At 37.5% G+C, this 17041-nt stretch overlaps 1 protein-coding gene across 1 annotated transcript in view; it reads right to left on the reverse strand.

The window, feature by feature from the left end:
- The window catches only part of OXR1 (oxidation resistance 1), a 226982-nt gene that overhangs the window by 17790 nt on the left and 192151 nt on the right, over positions 1-17041 (reverse strand). The window contains exons 10-11 of the mRNA XM_058174310.1: positions 12424-12589; positions 9196-9355 (exon numbers count right to left, since the gene is read on the reverse strand). Coding sequence (XP_058030293.1) covers positions 9196-9355; positions 12424-12589 — 326 coding nt within the window. The remainder of the gene's footprint in view (positions 1-9195; positions 9356-12423; positions 12590-17041) is intronic.

The following is a 17041-nucleotide window of genomic DNA, read 5'->3' on the forward strand; positions in this document are numbered from 1 at the left end:
CTACTTAATGACCATCACAACTTATGAAATATACTCAGAGGAGCAGTGAAGAGATACAATATCCTGTTCATTAAAGCAAAAATGTTTTCTGATTAGTATAAATTACTTCAGAATATAACATTTGTGATTTTGAAAATGTGAAGCTTTAAAATATTACTAAGTTTTATGACATTAATCGCAAGCTTAATTATGATCTTACATCGAAAAGATCATAAAAAGACGACCACAAATTAGTTTTTAATATAATATATAGCATAAATTACCTCAGAATATAACTTCGTGATTTTGAAAACGTGAAGCTTTATAATATTTCTTAGGTAACTTACTTAAATTTTACTTTATGAACGTTCAACCCCATAAACATTTTGTTAAATGTGGTATTTATGGCTATTTATGATGTATTATGTGTTATAATGATTATATTATGGCAACTACTTTCATGTCAAAAAAAAAAAAATCCTCTGCCCCATAGTATGCTAAATAATTTTTCAATTTTCAGAATGATTAGTTCAGTGTGGATATTTCATGTTTCTCTTCAGGAGATATCACTTGAATGTTAAAATCCTCAGCTTGGAATCTGGCAGACCAACCCTATTCTTACCCTGTTTTCTCCAAAATAAGACATCCCGACAATAAGCCCAATTGGGCTTTTGAGTGCATGGCAATAAGGCCAAGCGCTTATTTCAGGGTTCAAAAAAATATAAGATAGTGTCTTATTTTCGGGGAAACACAATAGTTGGGGGCTGGATTTCAACTATTCTGTCTAGTACAGAGGTGTCAAACTTGCATCGTCATGGTGTTGTCACATGACATATCGCGGCTTTCCTCTTTGCTAAACCAGGCATGGGCGTGGCCAGCGCATGACACATCTGGCCCATGGGCCGCAAATTTGACAGCCCTGGTCTAGAATAACAGAGATGGAAGGGACCTTGGAGGTCTTCTAGCCTAACCCCTGCTCAAGCAGGAAACTGTATACCATTTCAGACAAATGGTTGTCCAATCTCTTCTTAAAAACTTCCAGTGCTGGAGCACCCACAACTTCTGGAGGCAAATTATTTGACTGATTAATTGTTCTGTCAGGAAATTTCTTCTTAGTCTGAAAAAAATTCATTAAATGAAGAACACAGAAAATAATTTGAAAAATTCTGGAATTTGGGCATTTCTCAGGGTGTTTGATAGGGACACAGTAGATAATTGTAAAAAGTATGTCTATATTCATCTGTACTCTGGCTGAGTATCTCCATGTAAGGCAAATATTGCTGTCAATCCTCTGTAATAACTCCGTAATAACTCTTTCCAAAGTTGAGCACCAATGGCTCTGCAATTTCTTATTGTGCAAAGAAGTAGAGATTAGATACTATAAATACACCACAGTTCACAATAATAAATATTTAAGCCTTAGTATTAAATTTATATTCACACTCAAGCCAGTTATTATAATTTTATGGAAATTGGACTTCATTTGCAACAGGGCTTTGTCATCCTCCAGATAATGCTGTAATAGCAATATTTTACTTTCAAAGAGTAAAAGTCTCAAAAACAGCTAAGGCATTGGCACGTAAAGCATCCTAAATGGTAAAATCATATGCTATGGAAATAAAATTTAATACCCTGGTAGCCTATAGAATTGCCAGTATTTTGAAGCAGTATGTTGTAAACTATAAGCTGCAAGATTCAGATTCAAGTTTGGTTCGTCAAGGCTCAGTTTGAATCCACAAGACTGCAATGGTGAGAAAATAAATAACCTGACATGAATAAACTAGCTAGTGCTGGCTGATTTCTTAAACCAATTATGGTATCCATACCATTTCTGGATGCAAAACCAGGCCTAGAATTTTTCAGCTGGCTCTGCTTCCTGAGACATGGAGCAGTGAAATGGACACACTCCCCAGCATCACAAAGCTGCAGCTATTTTAAGAGCAGGAAGAACCACTGGACCAGTCCTCCATTTTCATTTTCCACCTGGCTCTTTTCCTTTGCACTATCCTACCATTCTGCTAGGTGTGCTCCTGCTGATGTTTTGCACTTTCTCTCTATCCTGTATATATAAAATGGCAACTGAAACCACTCTTGAAAAAGCAGTAATTCTCACCTCTGCCAGATCAATAAAAATGTTACAAGGAAAGATGCAGGTAAAGCAGAAAGAGGTGTCAGTGCTTGATGTGGCAAAATGTGTGAAATGGTGGTATCTTAGTTATTAATTAGTTATTTTGCACTAGTTGTGAGTGTACTAGGACATTCCAGGAGTCCTTTCAACAGCCCTTCTTCTCTTCCATTAATTTAATGTTCTTTTCTTCCACTGTTTACATATTATTAAAAATAGTCATTGTATAATTTCTCTGGCAAACAGTATGGGCCAAAGATTCTTGTAACATTTTATCTAAATATAAGCTCATGCTCAGAAGTATATCTTACAAAATTTAGTGAGATATACGCCCTTGAAACAGAAGCCTTAGTAGGATTTCTATAATAATTATAACAATACTAATGATTCTGTATGATTTAATATCTTTTTATTTCAAATATATCCAAAATTTAATTAAAATTACTAACATGGCAGGTACATTCAACTAAATAAATTATTACAGTCCAACATATACAATATCAGTTGTTCTTCATTGTCCTAAAAGATTCTATATTTTCTTCTATTGAAGACTTTATAATGCAATTTGAGAAGTTAAATCAATTTTTTACAGTTTAAGAAGTTACCAGACTAATTTTATAAAACTGAGATGAGGTTGTTGATCTTAATCTGCTATATAGAAAATATGTACAATAGCGATTTAAAAAGCCAAAGATTCATGTGTATAATTATTGCATAAGCAATATATAATACCAACAATACTGTTAGTCAATGATTATTCTAAACAGTTTTTTTTAAAAGCTTTTATTTCAAACTAGAGTAAACAGCTTTCTGCATTGGTTTAATAAACTGTCCTTGAAGCTATCAGTACTTCTGCAAGATCTTTTAGCACACTATGCTAAAACAAGTCTTTGGCGTTTGGTGAGTTAAAGCAGTTATTTTACAATATAAGAAATAACTGATTTTATAATATAACTTATAGAGGTATTCATCTGCTATCAGTAAATAAGAAAGATTTATTTTGTACCATACAGAATGGATAAGAAGTTCCTCTATAGCCATTTCTAGTTTTATCACCGTATTCCTCTAACACTATCTTCTTACCCTATTTACAGTTCATACTATGCCTTAAAAAGAATAGAACATACATGGTATGCCCTGAAAAAATACCCAGGAAACCTTTAGCTCATTGCTATTTCTTTTCTTATATAACCAAATGAGAAAAAACTAAACTTTTTAAATTAATACTGAGAGACTGAAAAACACATATTTCTGGTTAACATAAAGAGGTCTACTTCACATAGTTTCAGAGGCTTTGTCTCATACAGGGATCTTGCAATACTAATGAAAAAAAATAAAGTACTCTACGATAAAGTACGGTTTCTAACTTCACTTCCATTCACCACCAGGTCTTCCTTCTGCTCTGCTCCCCCCAGCAGCCCCGAAATGCTCCAAAGCAGGGGTCTCCAACTTTGGCAACTTTAAGATTTGTGGACTTCAACTCCCAGAGCCAGCAAAGCTGGCTGACGAACTGTGGGAGTTGAAGTCCACAAGTCTTAAAGTTGCCAAGGTTGGAGACCCCTGCTCCAAAGACCCCACCCTTTCAGAGCAGCACAAATACACAACAGAAATAAGCAACGTTTTATATGCTATTTGCCAGTGGCATCACACAAACATAACCAACACACTGAAGCAAATGATAAATAGATAATTTAATTGCTGAAGATGAAAAGTTTCACAAAAATTATTGGAAGACTTAAAATTCCAGTTTGAAGTATACATTATTTACAAACGTGATGCCTCATTACAGAACTCCTGTCCAATATTCCAGATGAAGTTTTGTTCCCCTTTCTGGGGAGTCAGAGAACATGAAAGCCACAGAAGTAGACAGATAGGCATTAACCATAGGCTATATTATATTTCCATTTTTTTTAAAAAAGACTCAATAGAATAAAAAATATCTTGTATATCAGGATGTATAAACTCACATAGATTATCCACATCTCATATTAACACCTGGAAAACATGTAAAATCACAAATTATCTGACATTAATACTGCACCATGTCAGCAATATAAAAGAATAGGCAAGTTAGTATAAGAAACTTCCCAAAATATATTTGCCCATGAAATCTACCACAATTACTGTTTTAAATCAGATCATTTTAAACTCCAACTTTTAAATGAAAATAGTAAAGTTTTAAATTTCAGTTTCTTAATCAGATTCTAAAATTCTGATCTATAATGAATATTAAAAGAAAAAGCAGGGATCATTACTGATTACAATAGCACTATAGTAACAATAACATAAATATTTCTCAAGGAATTACCAAAGTGTATTTATTTCTCATTGAGGGATGCTTTCTTCCTTTCTTGTCATAGCAAAAATTACTTCCTTTGAAAAAAGATAATCACATTAATTTCTTCACATGAGCATTTCTCCCCAGCATACTATCTGCTTTTAATTCCAGACACAGCAAAGCTCTTCTTGCAGACAGAACATCGTGCTAGTTGCATTGAATTGATTGACAGGATAAACAACTAATGAGTGAGCAGAGTATTCATCCTGGGGTGTGTCATTACCATGGAAAGCACAACAGAGACGTTTCTATATTCAAGGGAGGTTGCAGCGCACTAAAGTGCTTAAAGAGCAAAAAAGTTTAAAGAGACACAATACTCTTTTAGAATCCAATGAGAAATTTATCAGACCTAATCCTTTTTATATTTAAAAATAAAAGTAATAATGCTTGTTTACATACATTCAGTGAGAACAGCTTTTGTTGTGATTAATTGCTATTAATGGATAAACCTTATAGTACAATTATTTATTTCTGAATGACAAGTTGAAACAAATGTAATCTTTCATATTTTAATTTCCATATGGGAAAAAATAACTCAGCTGATGAGAACTGTACATATTACTACTGTTCCTTAAGTATAAAGCAATGCTGCAAATATGCCTTTATACCACCAATTAGACTTAGGGTTCAAAAATTAAAGAACAACTGCAAATCCTACTTGGCGCAAACCTTTTCTTCTGCTGAATTCACTTAATTTTCTTTAACCTGCAATTGTTGTGAACCACAACTCCCAACACATATTACTATTTGTCATACTGTCTGAAATTTTAGTTCAGCAACATCTGAGGAGGAACACAGGTTTTCTGCTCCAAAATGATAAATGGGTGTTTAAATCTCCTTAAGCCTCTGTAAAAAGGTTTAATTAGAAGTCAGACTTTTCCCACTATTAATCAGTGAATGTCCTTGATATTTGAGTTTTCCCTCTGGACAGCAAACATATTTCACTAGGATCCATCTTCTATTAAAGCCAAGCCTGCCACTCCTAGCTCTTTTTATGTGTGTGAATACATGTACAGAAAACCGCTGGTACCAAACTAAATAGAAATGCTGTTTTTTCCCTTTTAATTTTGCATATAGAAAGATAGGTGCCATCTCCTCTCCCACACAAGCCTACATTTTATAATGTATTCTAGAGGCAGAAAGGAGGTCTTCTAACTGCGATAGAATATCCCATGGTATATTGGCTGTTCCTCTATACATTTGGCAACTTCATGAGAATGGTTAAAAAAAAATCTGCTCCTCTTGCTTTAGAATATTTCAAGGGGGAAAAGTTTCACAGCCCCATGAATTGCACGAGATAATAAAATAATGTATGCATTATTAAACAGATTTCCACATCTTCCTTAGGACAACATTAGTTTATATCAATGCATATGCATTTTATATAATTATAGCTTTTTAACAGCAAGTAAAAATTAAATTATGATATTCCACAAACCTTGTGATTCATTTGTGCATCATAATATAGGCCCCGGGCAATATTTAGAACTACTTTGTAGATCCAAATTCTATTAAGGGTTATCAGACATAACAACATCTGCATTTTAACCTTGATCAAATAAGCCAATTTTATATTCCTCCCTTATACTGTACTTTAACAATCTTCATCTTTAGTCCCTTCAAATAATATCTTACACTCAATTTAATTTTTTTATTTGTCTCTTCTCACACAAGGTTTTCAAAGTTTTAACAAATCTCTTTTGTAAATCAAATATAAGAAAGTTATCCAGGTCACTCTTTTTGTTTGTTATTTGTATATCCCTTTTAATTATTAAGACAATGGATGGTTTCATTTGTTTGTGTAGCATCTTTTTACATATCATTCTTGTAGCCTGACATTTTTAAATCCACTTTCAGATCAGTCCCTTGTTCCTTCTTCAGTAGCACCTTTTAAGCACAGCCTATCTATAGAAGAAGACATTCTTAAAATTAACTACTGGGTCCACTGTGGTTAAGTATTAGCCAATATATCCAATGTTATTTTGCTACATTCTTCTGTTGAGAAGATTATCAAAGAGCCTCTCCACTCACAAGCTCTTCATTCTGCTGCAGTGCTTTTAACAGAGCTGTCCCCAGTTCACCATTTTTTTCTCCAGAAGTCCACCCCAAACTCTTTTGGATACATAGTAATTTTCTCCTTCTTTGTTAAGCAAATGTCTAATTATATAGTTCTACCACAGAGGAACTGGAGAAAAAAAAGTGCTACAAGACAAAATAAGCCATAGACCTCTGAGTTACTTTTTCTGTGAACAGTTTGATGGAGAAAACAAAAATGCTTAATGTTAGGTTAAAAAGAGCTTTTTGTCCCAGTTATAGTCTAGCCTTAAATATTATTAAGAATGATAAAGAATATTTTTCTCTTCTCGGCCTGTCTATTACCAATCTTGTTCAATTACCATAGCCCAGCATTGATAAAAAGTTTTTTTTAAGTTTCTAAAAATATTGGGAGAGGTTAATAAATGATATTACCAAGGCTTAGAAGGAAAATTAAGCCTTACATTCACTGATCCTGACAACAACTTATACCTATTAATGAAGAATAAACAACAACAAATGCATCACACTGAGGCCACTAGGAATAGGAAGCTTGCAATTAATGGATCAGGACAGTGCTCCAGTCCAATTGTTAACCAGCTACAAAAATGTAATAATTCAAAAGAATAAAAGTTGAGATGAAGCCTCTAATTTAAGAATAGTTGAAATACTGAAATACTGAAGTAAAGAATATCTTGTTCCAGCAAACAATTAATTAATTAAGAATTGGCATATCCTGGAAGAAAAGGAAGAACACAAATAGCATTGTAATCCAAATTCAATAAAAGTACAGCTAAAGTTGAAGTATAGAAGAAAATCTCAGAGCATGGGTAAAAGAAACAGTTAATATAAAGAATGATCGGTGCAATGCTGGTTTTGTTGATGCGCTGTGGTTAAGTTTACAAATGCACTCTATGCATTTTCTGCTTCTTTAAGCTTTAAAATGTCTTTAAAATAAAACAGGCTCTATTTTCAAAAGGCATTCTAAAAAATCAGCATCCTGATAACTGAATAGTTGGGTCACAGGACGATATTCAGAATAGAAACAAATACCCAAGCTAAACATAACAATTGGCGTCTTCTAGGTTGTTGTATGATTATTTGACTGGTTAATGAGAATATTGGGAGCAACACATTTGTGCAAGATATCAAAATTATGGCTGTGACTGACATAATCAAAATTCTGTCACTTGGCCATGGTGTGTACAATATACATTAAAATGTATATTGTATATACATTAAAATGGGCAGGTCTTTGATTGCCTGATTGTTCCCCTCATTTTGACACCGTTGACTCTCTTTCCACATACACCAATTTTCTGTTTAAACTTATTTCTAAGTTCCTATTGTTATGAAAATATAACCAAGAAACCATGTATGTATTTACATACCATTTTATATTCACTACATGCTTGTATACTCCTCTGCCTACTTGATTACAATCTTTTGGAATACCTTATCTATATGGCTTGGGACAGTGAACTTTGGTATGCATGCATTCTGGGTATATTCTTGGGCCTTACGCGGTTTATGGTACATTTACTGCAGTGACATGTTGGTCTGGCATCTCTTCAGTCCTACCATTTTTTTGTGACCTTTTGTTGATATCTTAAGAATATGAATCATAGGACAAGGCATTCATCCTGCACCTTTCCCTCTGTAACACTGTTCTAGTTCCTGAACTATCCAAGTAGCAATTGAGGATTTCACAATTTCATGAAAATAATATAACTAATACCAATCTTGTTTAGATACCATTAGCAGCAAGCCTAATACCTTCTGATTTGATTCAAGATTATCTAGGATCTTTGTTTTAATTTATGACTTTTGTATTATGTCTGTTGAAGTGTTAACTGAATTGCTTATATTTTAACACCTCATTATAAATTGCTTTTACTATTCTGAATATTGTGATTTTGTTTTTGAAAAATGGCTTTAAAATAAAGATGAACAATAAGCTAGTCACACAGTATTACACAGTACATAAAACTGTACTCTTTAAAATATGAATGCAAATTAAAGAAATCATGTTTTTGAATTATTATTGTGGAAAATAGAGATTTTCCCAGGCTTCTGACATTTAATACCCATTATATCCATATCTATTTTTTATTTGCAATATTGTCTGTACTATATTAATGTATGTAGAAACTGTCTTAAGAGTAAAACTTTAAGCCAGAAATCCTCTATTTATAATGTATATTACGATAATACTGATTTTTCAAATTAATAATTGCATGTCTAAAAGTCTGAAATAACGTTTGTAAATTGGAGAAAAACATGGAGCTATTTTACTGGAATTGGGAAAGAAAACAAGCAGTATTAACAACTGAGAAATGTCCAATTCTTTCCCAATAATCCATAAAAAAAAAGCTGCTTAGGAATGAAAGATTGGTAAGCAAAACGCTTGCTGCTCTTGTTAGTATTTCTAATCACCCCTAACCTTTTGAATGTTCATGTTTAAATAAACAAACTATTTGTTACATATGTTTACATGTAACTGCTGCCTGACCTTGGCTACAGCCACAAAAGGCCAACAGCATCATACACTGAGATACCCAGACTATTATACAACAGAGAAAAATTAAACTACGCAGTCATTAGATAAACATGTATTTACAACTTACTTAACGTTAGTTGATGAAACTTCTCCATGTAGAAATTAAGCAATTTTAAACAAATGCTGTGTTTTCTAAGTTGATAACTAGCATTTACTTACCTCCCACTCCTTAACAGCTGTTTCATTAACTGAATCCTCACCCGCCTGAGTTTCAATTTTTTTTACTACGATAAATCCTGGCTCTCTATTTGATTCTCCCGTTTCTTCTGCATATATTTCTGGACTCCACTGAACAAAAAATGCATACAGATGTTCAGTCCTTTGAAAGGGAAAAGGAAAAATAAATTGATACCATTCAGATTTGCACAAACTTGAAAATACTGTTTTTTAAGTAGTAATTCACTGTATCTTTTCACTGTTGGTTACTCATGCTTTTCTTTGAAAATCAAGAGAAACAGGACCCAGCTATTTTAGGTAACTACCGTCCGGTCTCCAACCTTCGCTTTATTGCGAAGGTTGTAGAGAGTGCTGTGGCACGGCAGCTACCCCAGTACCTGGATGAAGCTGTCTATCTAGACCCGTTCCAGTCTGGCTTCCGACAGCACGGAGACAGCTTTGGTCGATGATCTATGGAGGGCCAGAGACAGGGGTCATTCCTCTGCCCTGGTCCTATTAGATCTCTCAGCGGCTTTCGATACCATCGACCATGGTATCCTGCTGCGCCATTTGGGGGGGTTGGGAGTGGGAGGCACCGTTTACCGGTGGTTCTCTTCCTATCTCTCTGTCCGGTCGCAGACGGTGTTGACAGGGGGGCAGAGGTCGACCGCGAGGCACCTCACCTGTGGGGTGCCACAGGGGTCGATTCTCTCACCCCTCCTGTTCAACATCTATATGAAGCCGTTGGGCGAGATCATCAGTGGCTTCGGGGTGAGATATCAGCTGTACGCTGATGATACTCAGCTGTACTTTTCCACCCCGGGCCACCCCAACGAAGCTGTCGAAGTGCTGTCCCGGTGTTTGGAAGCCGTACGGGTCTGGATGGGGAGGAACAGGCTCAAGCTCAATCCCTCCAAGACGGAGTGGCTGTGGATGCCGGCACCCCGATACAGTCAGCTGCAGCCACAGCTGACTGTTGGGGGTGAGTTATTGGCCCCAAAGGAGGGAATGCGCAACTTGGGTGTTCTCCTGGATGCACGGCTGTCGTTTGAAGATCATTTGGCAGTTGTCTCCAGGAGAGCCTTTCACCAGATTCGTCTGGTTCGCCAGTTGCGCCCCTTCCTTGATCGGGATGCCCTATGCACAGTCACTCATGCTCTTGTTACCTCCCGCCTGGATTATTGCAATGCTGTCTACATGGGGCTCCCCTTGAGATGCACTCGGAGGCTTCAGGTGGTCCAGAATGCAGCTGCGCGGATGATAGAGGGAGTCTCACATAGCTCCCATGTGACACCTCTCCTGCGCAAACTGCACTGGCTTCCTGTTGCCTTTTGGGTGCATTTCAAGGTTTTGGTTACCACCTTTAAAGCGCTCCATGGCTTGGGCCCTGGGTACTTACGGGACCGCCTGCTGTTACCTCATGCCTCCCACCGACCCGTACGCTCGCACAGAGAGGGTCTTCTCAGGGTGCCGTCCGCCAGACAATGTCGGCTGGCGGCCCCCAGGGGAAGATCCTTCTCTGTGGGGGCTCCTACTCTTTGGAATGAACTTCCCCCTGGTTTACGTCAAATACCTGACCTTCGGACCTTTCGCCGCGAACTGAAAACATATCTGTTTGTTCGTGCGGGGCTTTCTTAAATTGTCTAGATTTTAAATTTTAAATTTCATTTAGTTTTAATTTGGGTTTTTTTAGATTTTAACTATCTTAATTTCGGCCACACTGAAATAAGTTTTTTAATTTGCTTTTAACTGTACATTGTTTCTTTTTTACTTTGGCTGTACACCGCCCTGAGTCCTTCGGGAGAAGGGCGGTTTATAAATCTAATAAAATAAATAAATAAATAAATAAATATAATGTAAGCTAAAACTACGGTGGACAATATTTTCAGTATCTTAGCACATAACTACCGTAGTACTGATTATGGCATCTTCAACAGATTATAAATCTGAAAAGGGCTTCTTAGTTTCATTACGAAAAACAAGAAGTGAATAGAAGAGGACAACACATCTAGTTGGCAGGATTACACAACTAAATTGGGTAGGGCTTGCTTAGTATTTAGGCAACATAATCAAGCTTGATTCAAGGGGTTTCTTTAGAAGAAAAAGACATGACAGGAAAGACCTGTTTATCTCAAATGCATGATACTTGAAATCAAAAGATTAAGAACTTATAATCAGCCATGACAGATGTTTGCTCATCTACTCTGGCATGTCCTTCCCAGAGTGCCTAGGCAAATGCTTCTGAGAAACACAATAAGAAAAAAAAAACTTCCTGTTGTTATCACTGAGAAAATGATCATTCTAGACATTCTGTTTCAGAAAAGATTCAGACCTACGGAAATTCTGAATCTCTCATTATCCATTAATTTCTCAAATTTCCAACACTTAACTAACTCTGGTAAAGAACGTTGGCATCATCACTTGGTCAGCCTGGTTAAAAGTTATAAAAATAAGGTTAACAGGCCACTGCTTGGCATGAGCACATGAAGTCTATGGGGGACTTAGCAGAGTTACTTGTGACCTTCTTTGCTGGCTTCTGCTTGAGAGAAGCCATCAGAGAAGGTCACAAGGGCACTTGAACCATCACAACTGCAAGCCAGTTGCCAAATGCCCAAATCACAATAATGTGACTGTGAGGACGCTGTAATGGCCAGAATTTCAAGGATTAGTCATAAATACCATATGTGCAGTGCCGAATGGTGGCTGAATGATTGTTTGGTAAGAAAAGACTATCTGTAAAGTGGCAATTAACAAGAACCCAAAACCCAATACCCAGAAGTTTGAATGACTATTGTGAAAACAGTACAAAAAAACTTAGCCCAATATAAATTCATAATAAATGAACCATTGCTTGAATGACCATTTCAACAAGGCAATGGCATCTCATACAGTTAAGGAGTCAGGTCTGCTATAATCTTTATATTGTTCACTTGAATCCAATCTACTAGAAAACAAATGGTCAATTTCAATGAATAAAGAGAATATATCAAGAATAATTCTAAAACTACCAAGTAAGAAATAAGCAACAATCCAACAAAAAAACACCATACACCGAATTAAGAAAACTGATGGTAAGAGGCAATAAAATAATATTTCTTGTATAGTTGAAACCTTTAAATTCAGAAAGATGTGGAATTGTCTCAATATGAAGATAGCTTTAATATTAACTTAGAAATGGAAAGATAAAAGTCTTCCTCTACAATAAGCATACATAGAAAATATCTATCTTACCTTTCTGATGGCACAGCAAACCAATATTCATGCTTCTTATCTCTTTGTGCATATTGCTGCATCAATGCACTTGCCTGTGATACAAACGTTTTTCGCATTGGCTTGCCCACTTTGAGACACAAGAATTTGTATAATCGATGTCTTCTCTTCTCTTTTATTAGAGGACCTTTTATAAAGAGATAAAATGCCAGACTGTGGTTGGCAATTTTGCTTTTCTAATTATTAAATATTATATTAATTACTGGATAAATTTGGTTGCCCCTTTAAAAATTGATTAGATATTGTTATTCTGCTTAATATTAACTTTAGCAATTATAGCATGGGTGTGCAATGTACAGTTAAGAAGGCTATATGTGAACATCTAGCTCTCTGTTTACACCTCCTCTAATCCCAAAGCTTCAGATCTCAAATCCGGAAAGTAAATAGTGAAATGGATTCATCAAACCACAGCAGAGTTGTAAGATACCCATGAAACCACAAATTCCTAAAATCAGGCCCACATTTCTTATTTTGGGAGAGCTGTAGCAAAACCAGTATTTTGCACGCCTTAAAATATTGACTTTATCTCTTAAGTGCAAATGTATAGGGGGAAAAAAAAGAAAACAAGTGGATGCAAACATTTAAGCATAGGAATGTTTGTTTGTTTTCCTTTATTAAACAAATTACCTTACATTAGCAGCTATGCTTCCTGTGGCCCAACCCCCAGTTGCCTGACTATCCATTACAATGTATGATGCAATAAATGAGTTCATGCTCTCTATCTACAATTAAATAAGCTGTCATGACTAAAGTGATCTCCATTGACTTTTATGATCTATGACCATACAACAAATGTTGCATGATTCATTTACTACACTGTTAATCAGCACAAAGGAATGTAGACCTGACATTGTTAAGGGGAGACTTTGACAAAAGGTTACTCAGAGACTCTGAGAAAGAAACAAAAGCTTGTGAAAGAACTAAAAATAACACCACCCTGATTTTGGGGCAGAAAAATTTGTCAGTTTTCAAGCTTTTGTTATTCTACCCCATAAATTTCATGGCATAAATTAATAATTAAGAATATTCCTGGACAATCTTTCTTGTTTCTTGACCCTTGTCTATCTTGAGGGGCTAACAATTGGCCAGCAGAAGAAACATTTCTAAAGAATGATCCTCTCAAGCATCAAATCACCTGCAGGCTTCCAAACTTCCAAATCACCTGCTCTCACAAACTGCTCCATGTGTTTGTGTGTTTTTGTTCTGGAAGGAAGGAATTTCATGTGAAGGGGAGGGGCTAAGCCTGAATACAAAAGCAAGAAACTACTCCATGATGATGAATGTCTTTAAATACAAAATACAGATTGAAAAAGTCCTAATAACTAATATTATCCTGGAAACAAATTACTATGTGTATCATTACTTGCTGCAACCATATTCTCTCAACACTGATATAAGTAACTTTTAGAAACAGAATACTTTTAGCACCGTAGCATTTCATAAAAAATTTATGGTTATAAGTGGGACTAATTAAACATAAATGTGGAAGCTATGCTACTGAGATATGTTTTACTTAAGGGGAGATAGAAAAACTATTAAAAATATTTAAAATTGGCACTAAAAAATAGAAACATTTGTAAAAACAATACTGTATATTTAGAAATAGCCACCCTGCAAAGTGAGCTATGGGAGGCAATAAACCAGCAGTCAAAAATACCTGTCCCAGATGAAACATCCATTAAACACTTTAATGACATAAGAGGCAGTTAAAGTGCTAACAGCTCTTTGTCAACAATACAAGTAAGTGTTACATGATCTAGACATGATTAATGAAGAGAACAAAAGAACTTAAGAACTTAAGAACTTAAGAACAAAAGAACTTAACCTTAACCTTTGCTTTATTTATCCAGCATAACCTTTGTATAAATTATGTAAAATAATATGTATATTAAGTCTGAAAGGCATGCCAGTTCATTTGATTATTCTTTTGAGGAACCTTTATCATAAACAACAAACTACTTTGCAAAATTAAGTTTGGAGTACCCAGACAAAAAGAAATTAAGCCTGGGGGAAAAAGTAGTTCAAAATATGGAAGGCAAGGAGACTGGAACGAATAGGATTCCCATCCTGTATTTACCTCTAATTAACTCTAGACTCTTTTGATTTGTTTAAAATTTGTGCAAACTTACATATTTCAAAATCTGTTCTGACAACAGATACCAAATAGTTAAAGCTATGATTTTGCCATTAATAATGGAGAAATAGTTGGAAAACTGGATATTGAAAATGACCAAGAAGAGAAATTTTATGAATTATGGATATAGAGACAGGTTACTAAGAATACCAAGGACTTCAAGAACCACCAATAAATTCTGGAAAAATAAGAGTCAAGGATTAGCAAGCAGGAACTGACATATTTTATAAATGTGATGCAAATGAATGATTGAATGTCAGGCAAGGGACGTAGCAAGGAAAACAACAGAAGTAGCGAATAGATTGCATCAAAAAAAACCCATCCAGAACCAGGAGAGCCATGTTATGTGTCCCATCTACAAAAGAGATGGTGGGTCCCAAGAAGAGACTCTTTTCTGACATGGGGACTGTTAGGTTCGGGAAGTAACGAGGCTGGAGACCAGGGTAGTGACAACAGCTCTTTAATATAGGGTGAACCCAGCAACAGGCTGGGGGAAAACCTCTCCTTTTATACAGTTCTGCTGGAGGCTTCGTCCAATCAGCAACGTGCTGATTTCCCGCTCAAATATTTAAAGGTACAACTGTTAATACATAACACTCCTCCCCTCCCAGAAAACACTTTGTCTCTATTTACATATTTATTTACACGTTATTTTTCGACGTAGTCACGCAAATAACCTGGGCGTCTCCTAGTTCTTTCTGACCTGCGCGGTTCAGTTCTGGGTGGTGTTTTGAGCTGGTCGGAGGGGCTGTTTTCTCCTCCCAGCTCTTTCTCTGGGCCATCGGGCTCCGGATTATTGGCCGACTCTTTTCTTGGCCATCCGCCTTGGATTAATTTTGGAATTTTCCCTGCTGTTTCCCTCGGGGACCTGATGGCGTCGCTGGAACTCTGGGACCTCAGCTAAGTCTTGCGCCTCCCCCGGGTCATTGTCAGCTGTGGATTCAAAGTGGTATTGGTCATTACCTGTCTCTATTGGTTTGGTTTGGTCAGTTATTCGTTTCCTTAACTGATCTATGTGGCGCCGCCACACTCGGTTGTCTGGTAGCTCTACCACGTACGATTTTGGGCCTGTTATCTTTGTTACTTGTCCTGCGACCCAACTCGGGCCGTCCCCATAGTTTCGGGCCCACACCGGTCGCCTATGCTCATTTCCTTGTCTTTTCTAGTTCCCCTTGTAACCCTCGGGTGTGTAATGGGGTTCAAACGGTCAAGTGGGCACGGAGTTTCCGTCCCATTAGCAATTCGGCTGGGCTTTTCCAGTGGCTGTGCTTGGGGTTCTGTGCTGGACGGCTAGGAAAAGTCTATTTTGTTTGCCAGTCACCTGGCTTGAGCCTGGACAATGCCTCCTTAGCGCTCGGACGGAACGCTCTGCAAGGCCATTCGACGCAGGGTGGAAAGGCGCAGAGAGGGCATGTCGGATGCCTTCCTCTGCCAGGTACTCTTCAAACTGGGCTGCCGTGAATTGGGGCCCATTGTCGGACACCAGAGTGTCCGGCAACCCGTGAGTTGCGAATAGGTGGCGCAGGGTTGCGATTACTGCTTCGGCTGTGGTGGACTTCATGAGTATGATCTCCAACCATTTGGAAAATGCGTCCACCACCACTAGGAACGTTTGGCCGTGAAAGGGGCCAGCAAAGTCAATGTGGATTCTTGACCAAGGCCCTTGGGGCTTTTCCCATTCTCTGACTGGGGCTGTTGGGGGTAGCGGTCTGGACTCTTGGCAAGCTTGGCATTTCCCTACCCTCTCAGCAATCTCTGCGTCCATGAGTGGCCACCATACATAGCTTCTAGCTAACCCCTTCATCCTTACGATGCCTGGGTGACCCTCGTGGAGGTCCAATACCTTTCCCTTAACTTAACAGGAATTATTACGATCACCCCATAACAGGCACCCCTTGAGCCGAGAGCTCATCTCGTTTCTTAACAAATTCTTTGAACCGTTAAGCCCGGCGCAGCGGCCACCCTCTCTGTACCCAACCGAGTACAGTCCTTAACACAATGTCCCGGTATGATGCCGAGCCACTTCCTTGATGTGACTGGGCCAGAGTCCAACGAGTCAATAAGGAGGATGGGTGTCCCGGAGTGGGGTCTTGATCGCCCTGGCAGTGGGCATCGGCTCAACGCGCCTGCATGCCCCACTTCTTTCCTGGTCGATGCTGCAGCTTGTACGAATAAGCGGCTAAAAATATAGTCCATCGGGTCAAGCGTGGCGAAAGTGCCACAGGCGTTGGGCGGTCGCCAGCCAGTAATCCTAGTAGCGGTCTGTGGTCAGTCACGATTTCAAAATTCCGCCCAAAGACATACTCATGGAATTTTTTGACCCCTGATACAATGGCTAGTGCTTCTTTGTCTAATTGGCTGTAGTTCCTCTCTGGGAGGACATCGTTCTAGAGTAGAACGCTATAGGGGCTTCTGTGCCGTTTGGAAGTCTATGGCTGAGTACAG

Source organism: Ahaetulla prasina, chromosome 3 (assembly GCF_028640845.1).
Source record: "Ahaetulla prasina isolate Xishuangbanna chromosome 3, ASM2864084v1, whole genome shotgun sequence".
NCBI lineage: Eukaryota > Metazoa > Chordata > Lepidosauria > Squamata > Colubridae > Ahaetulla > Ahaetulla prasina.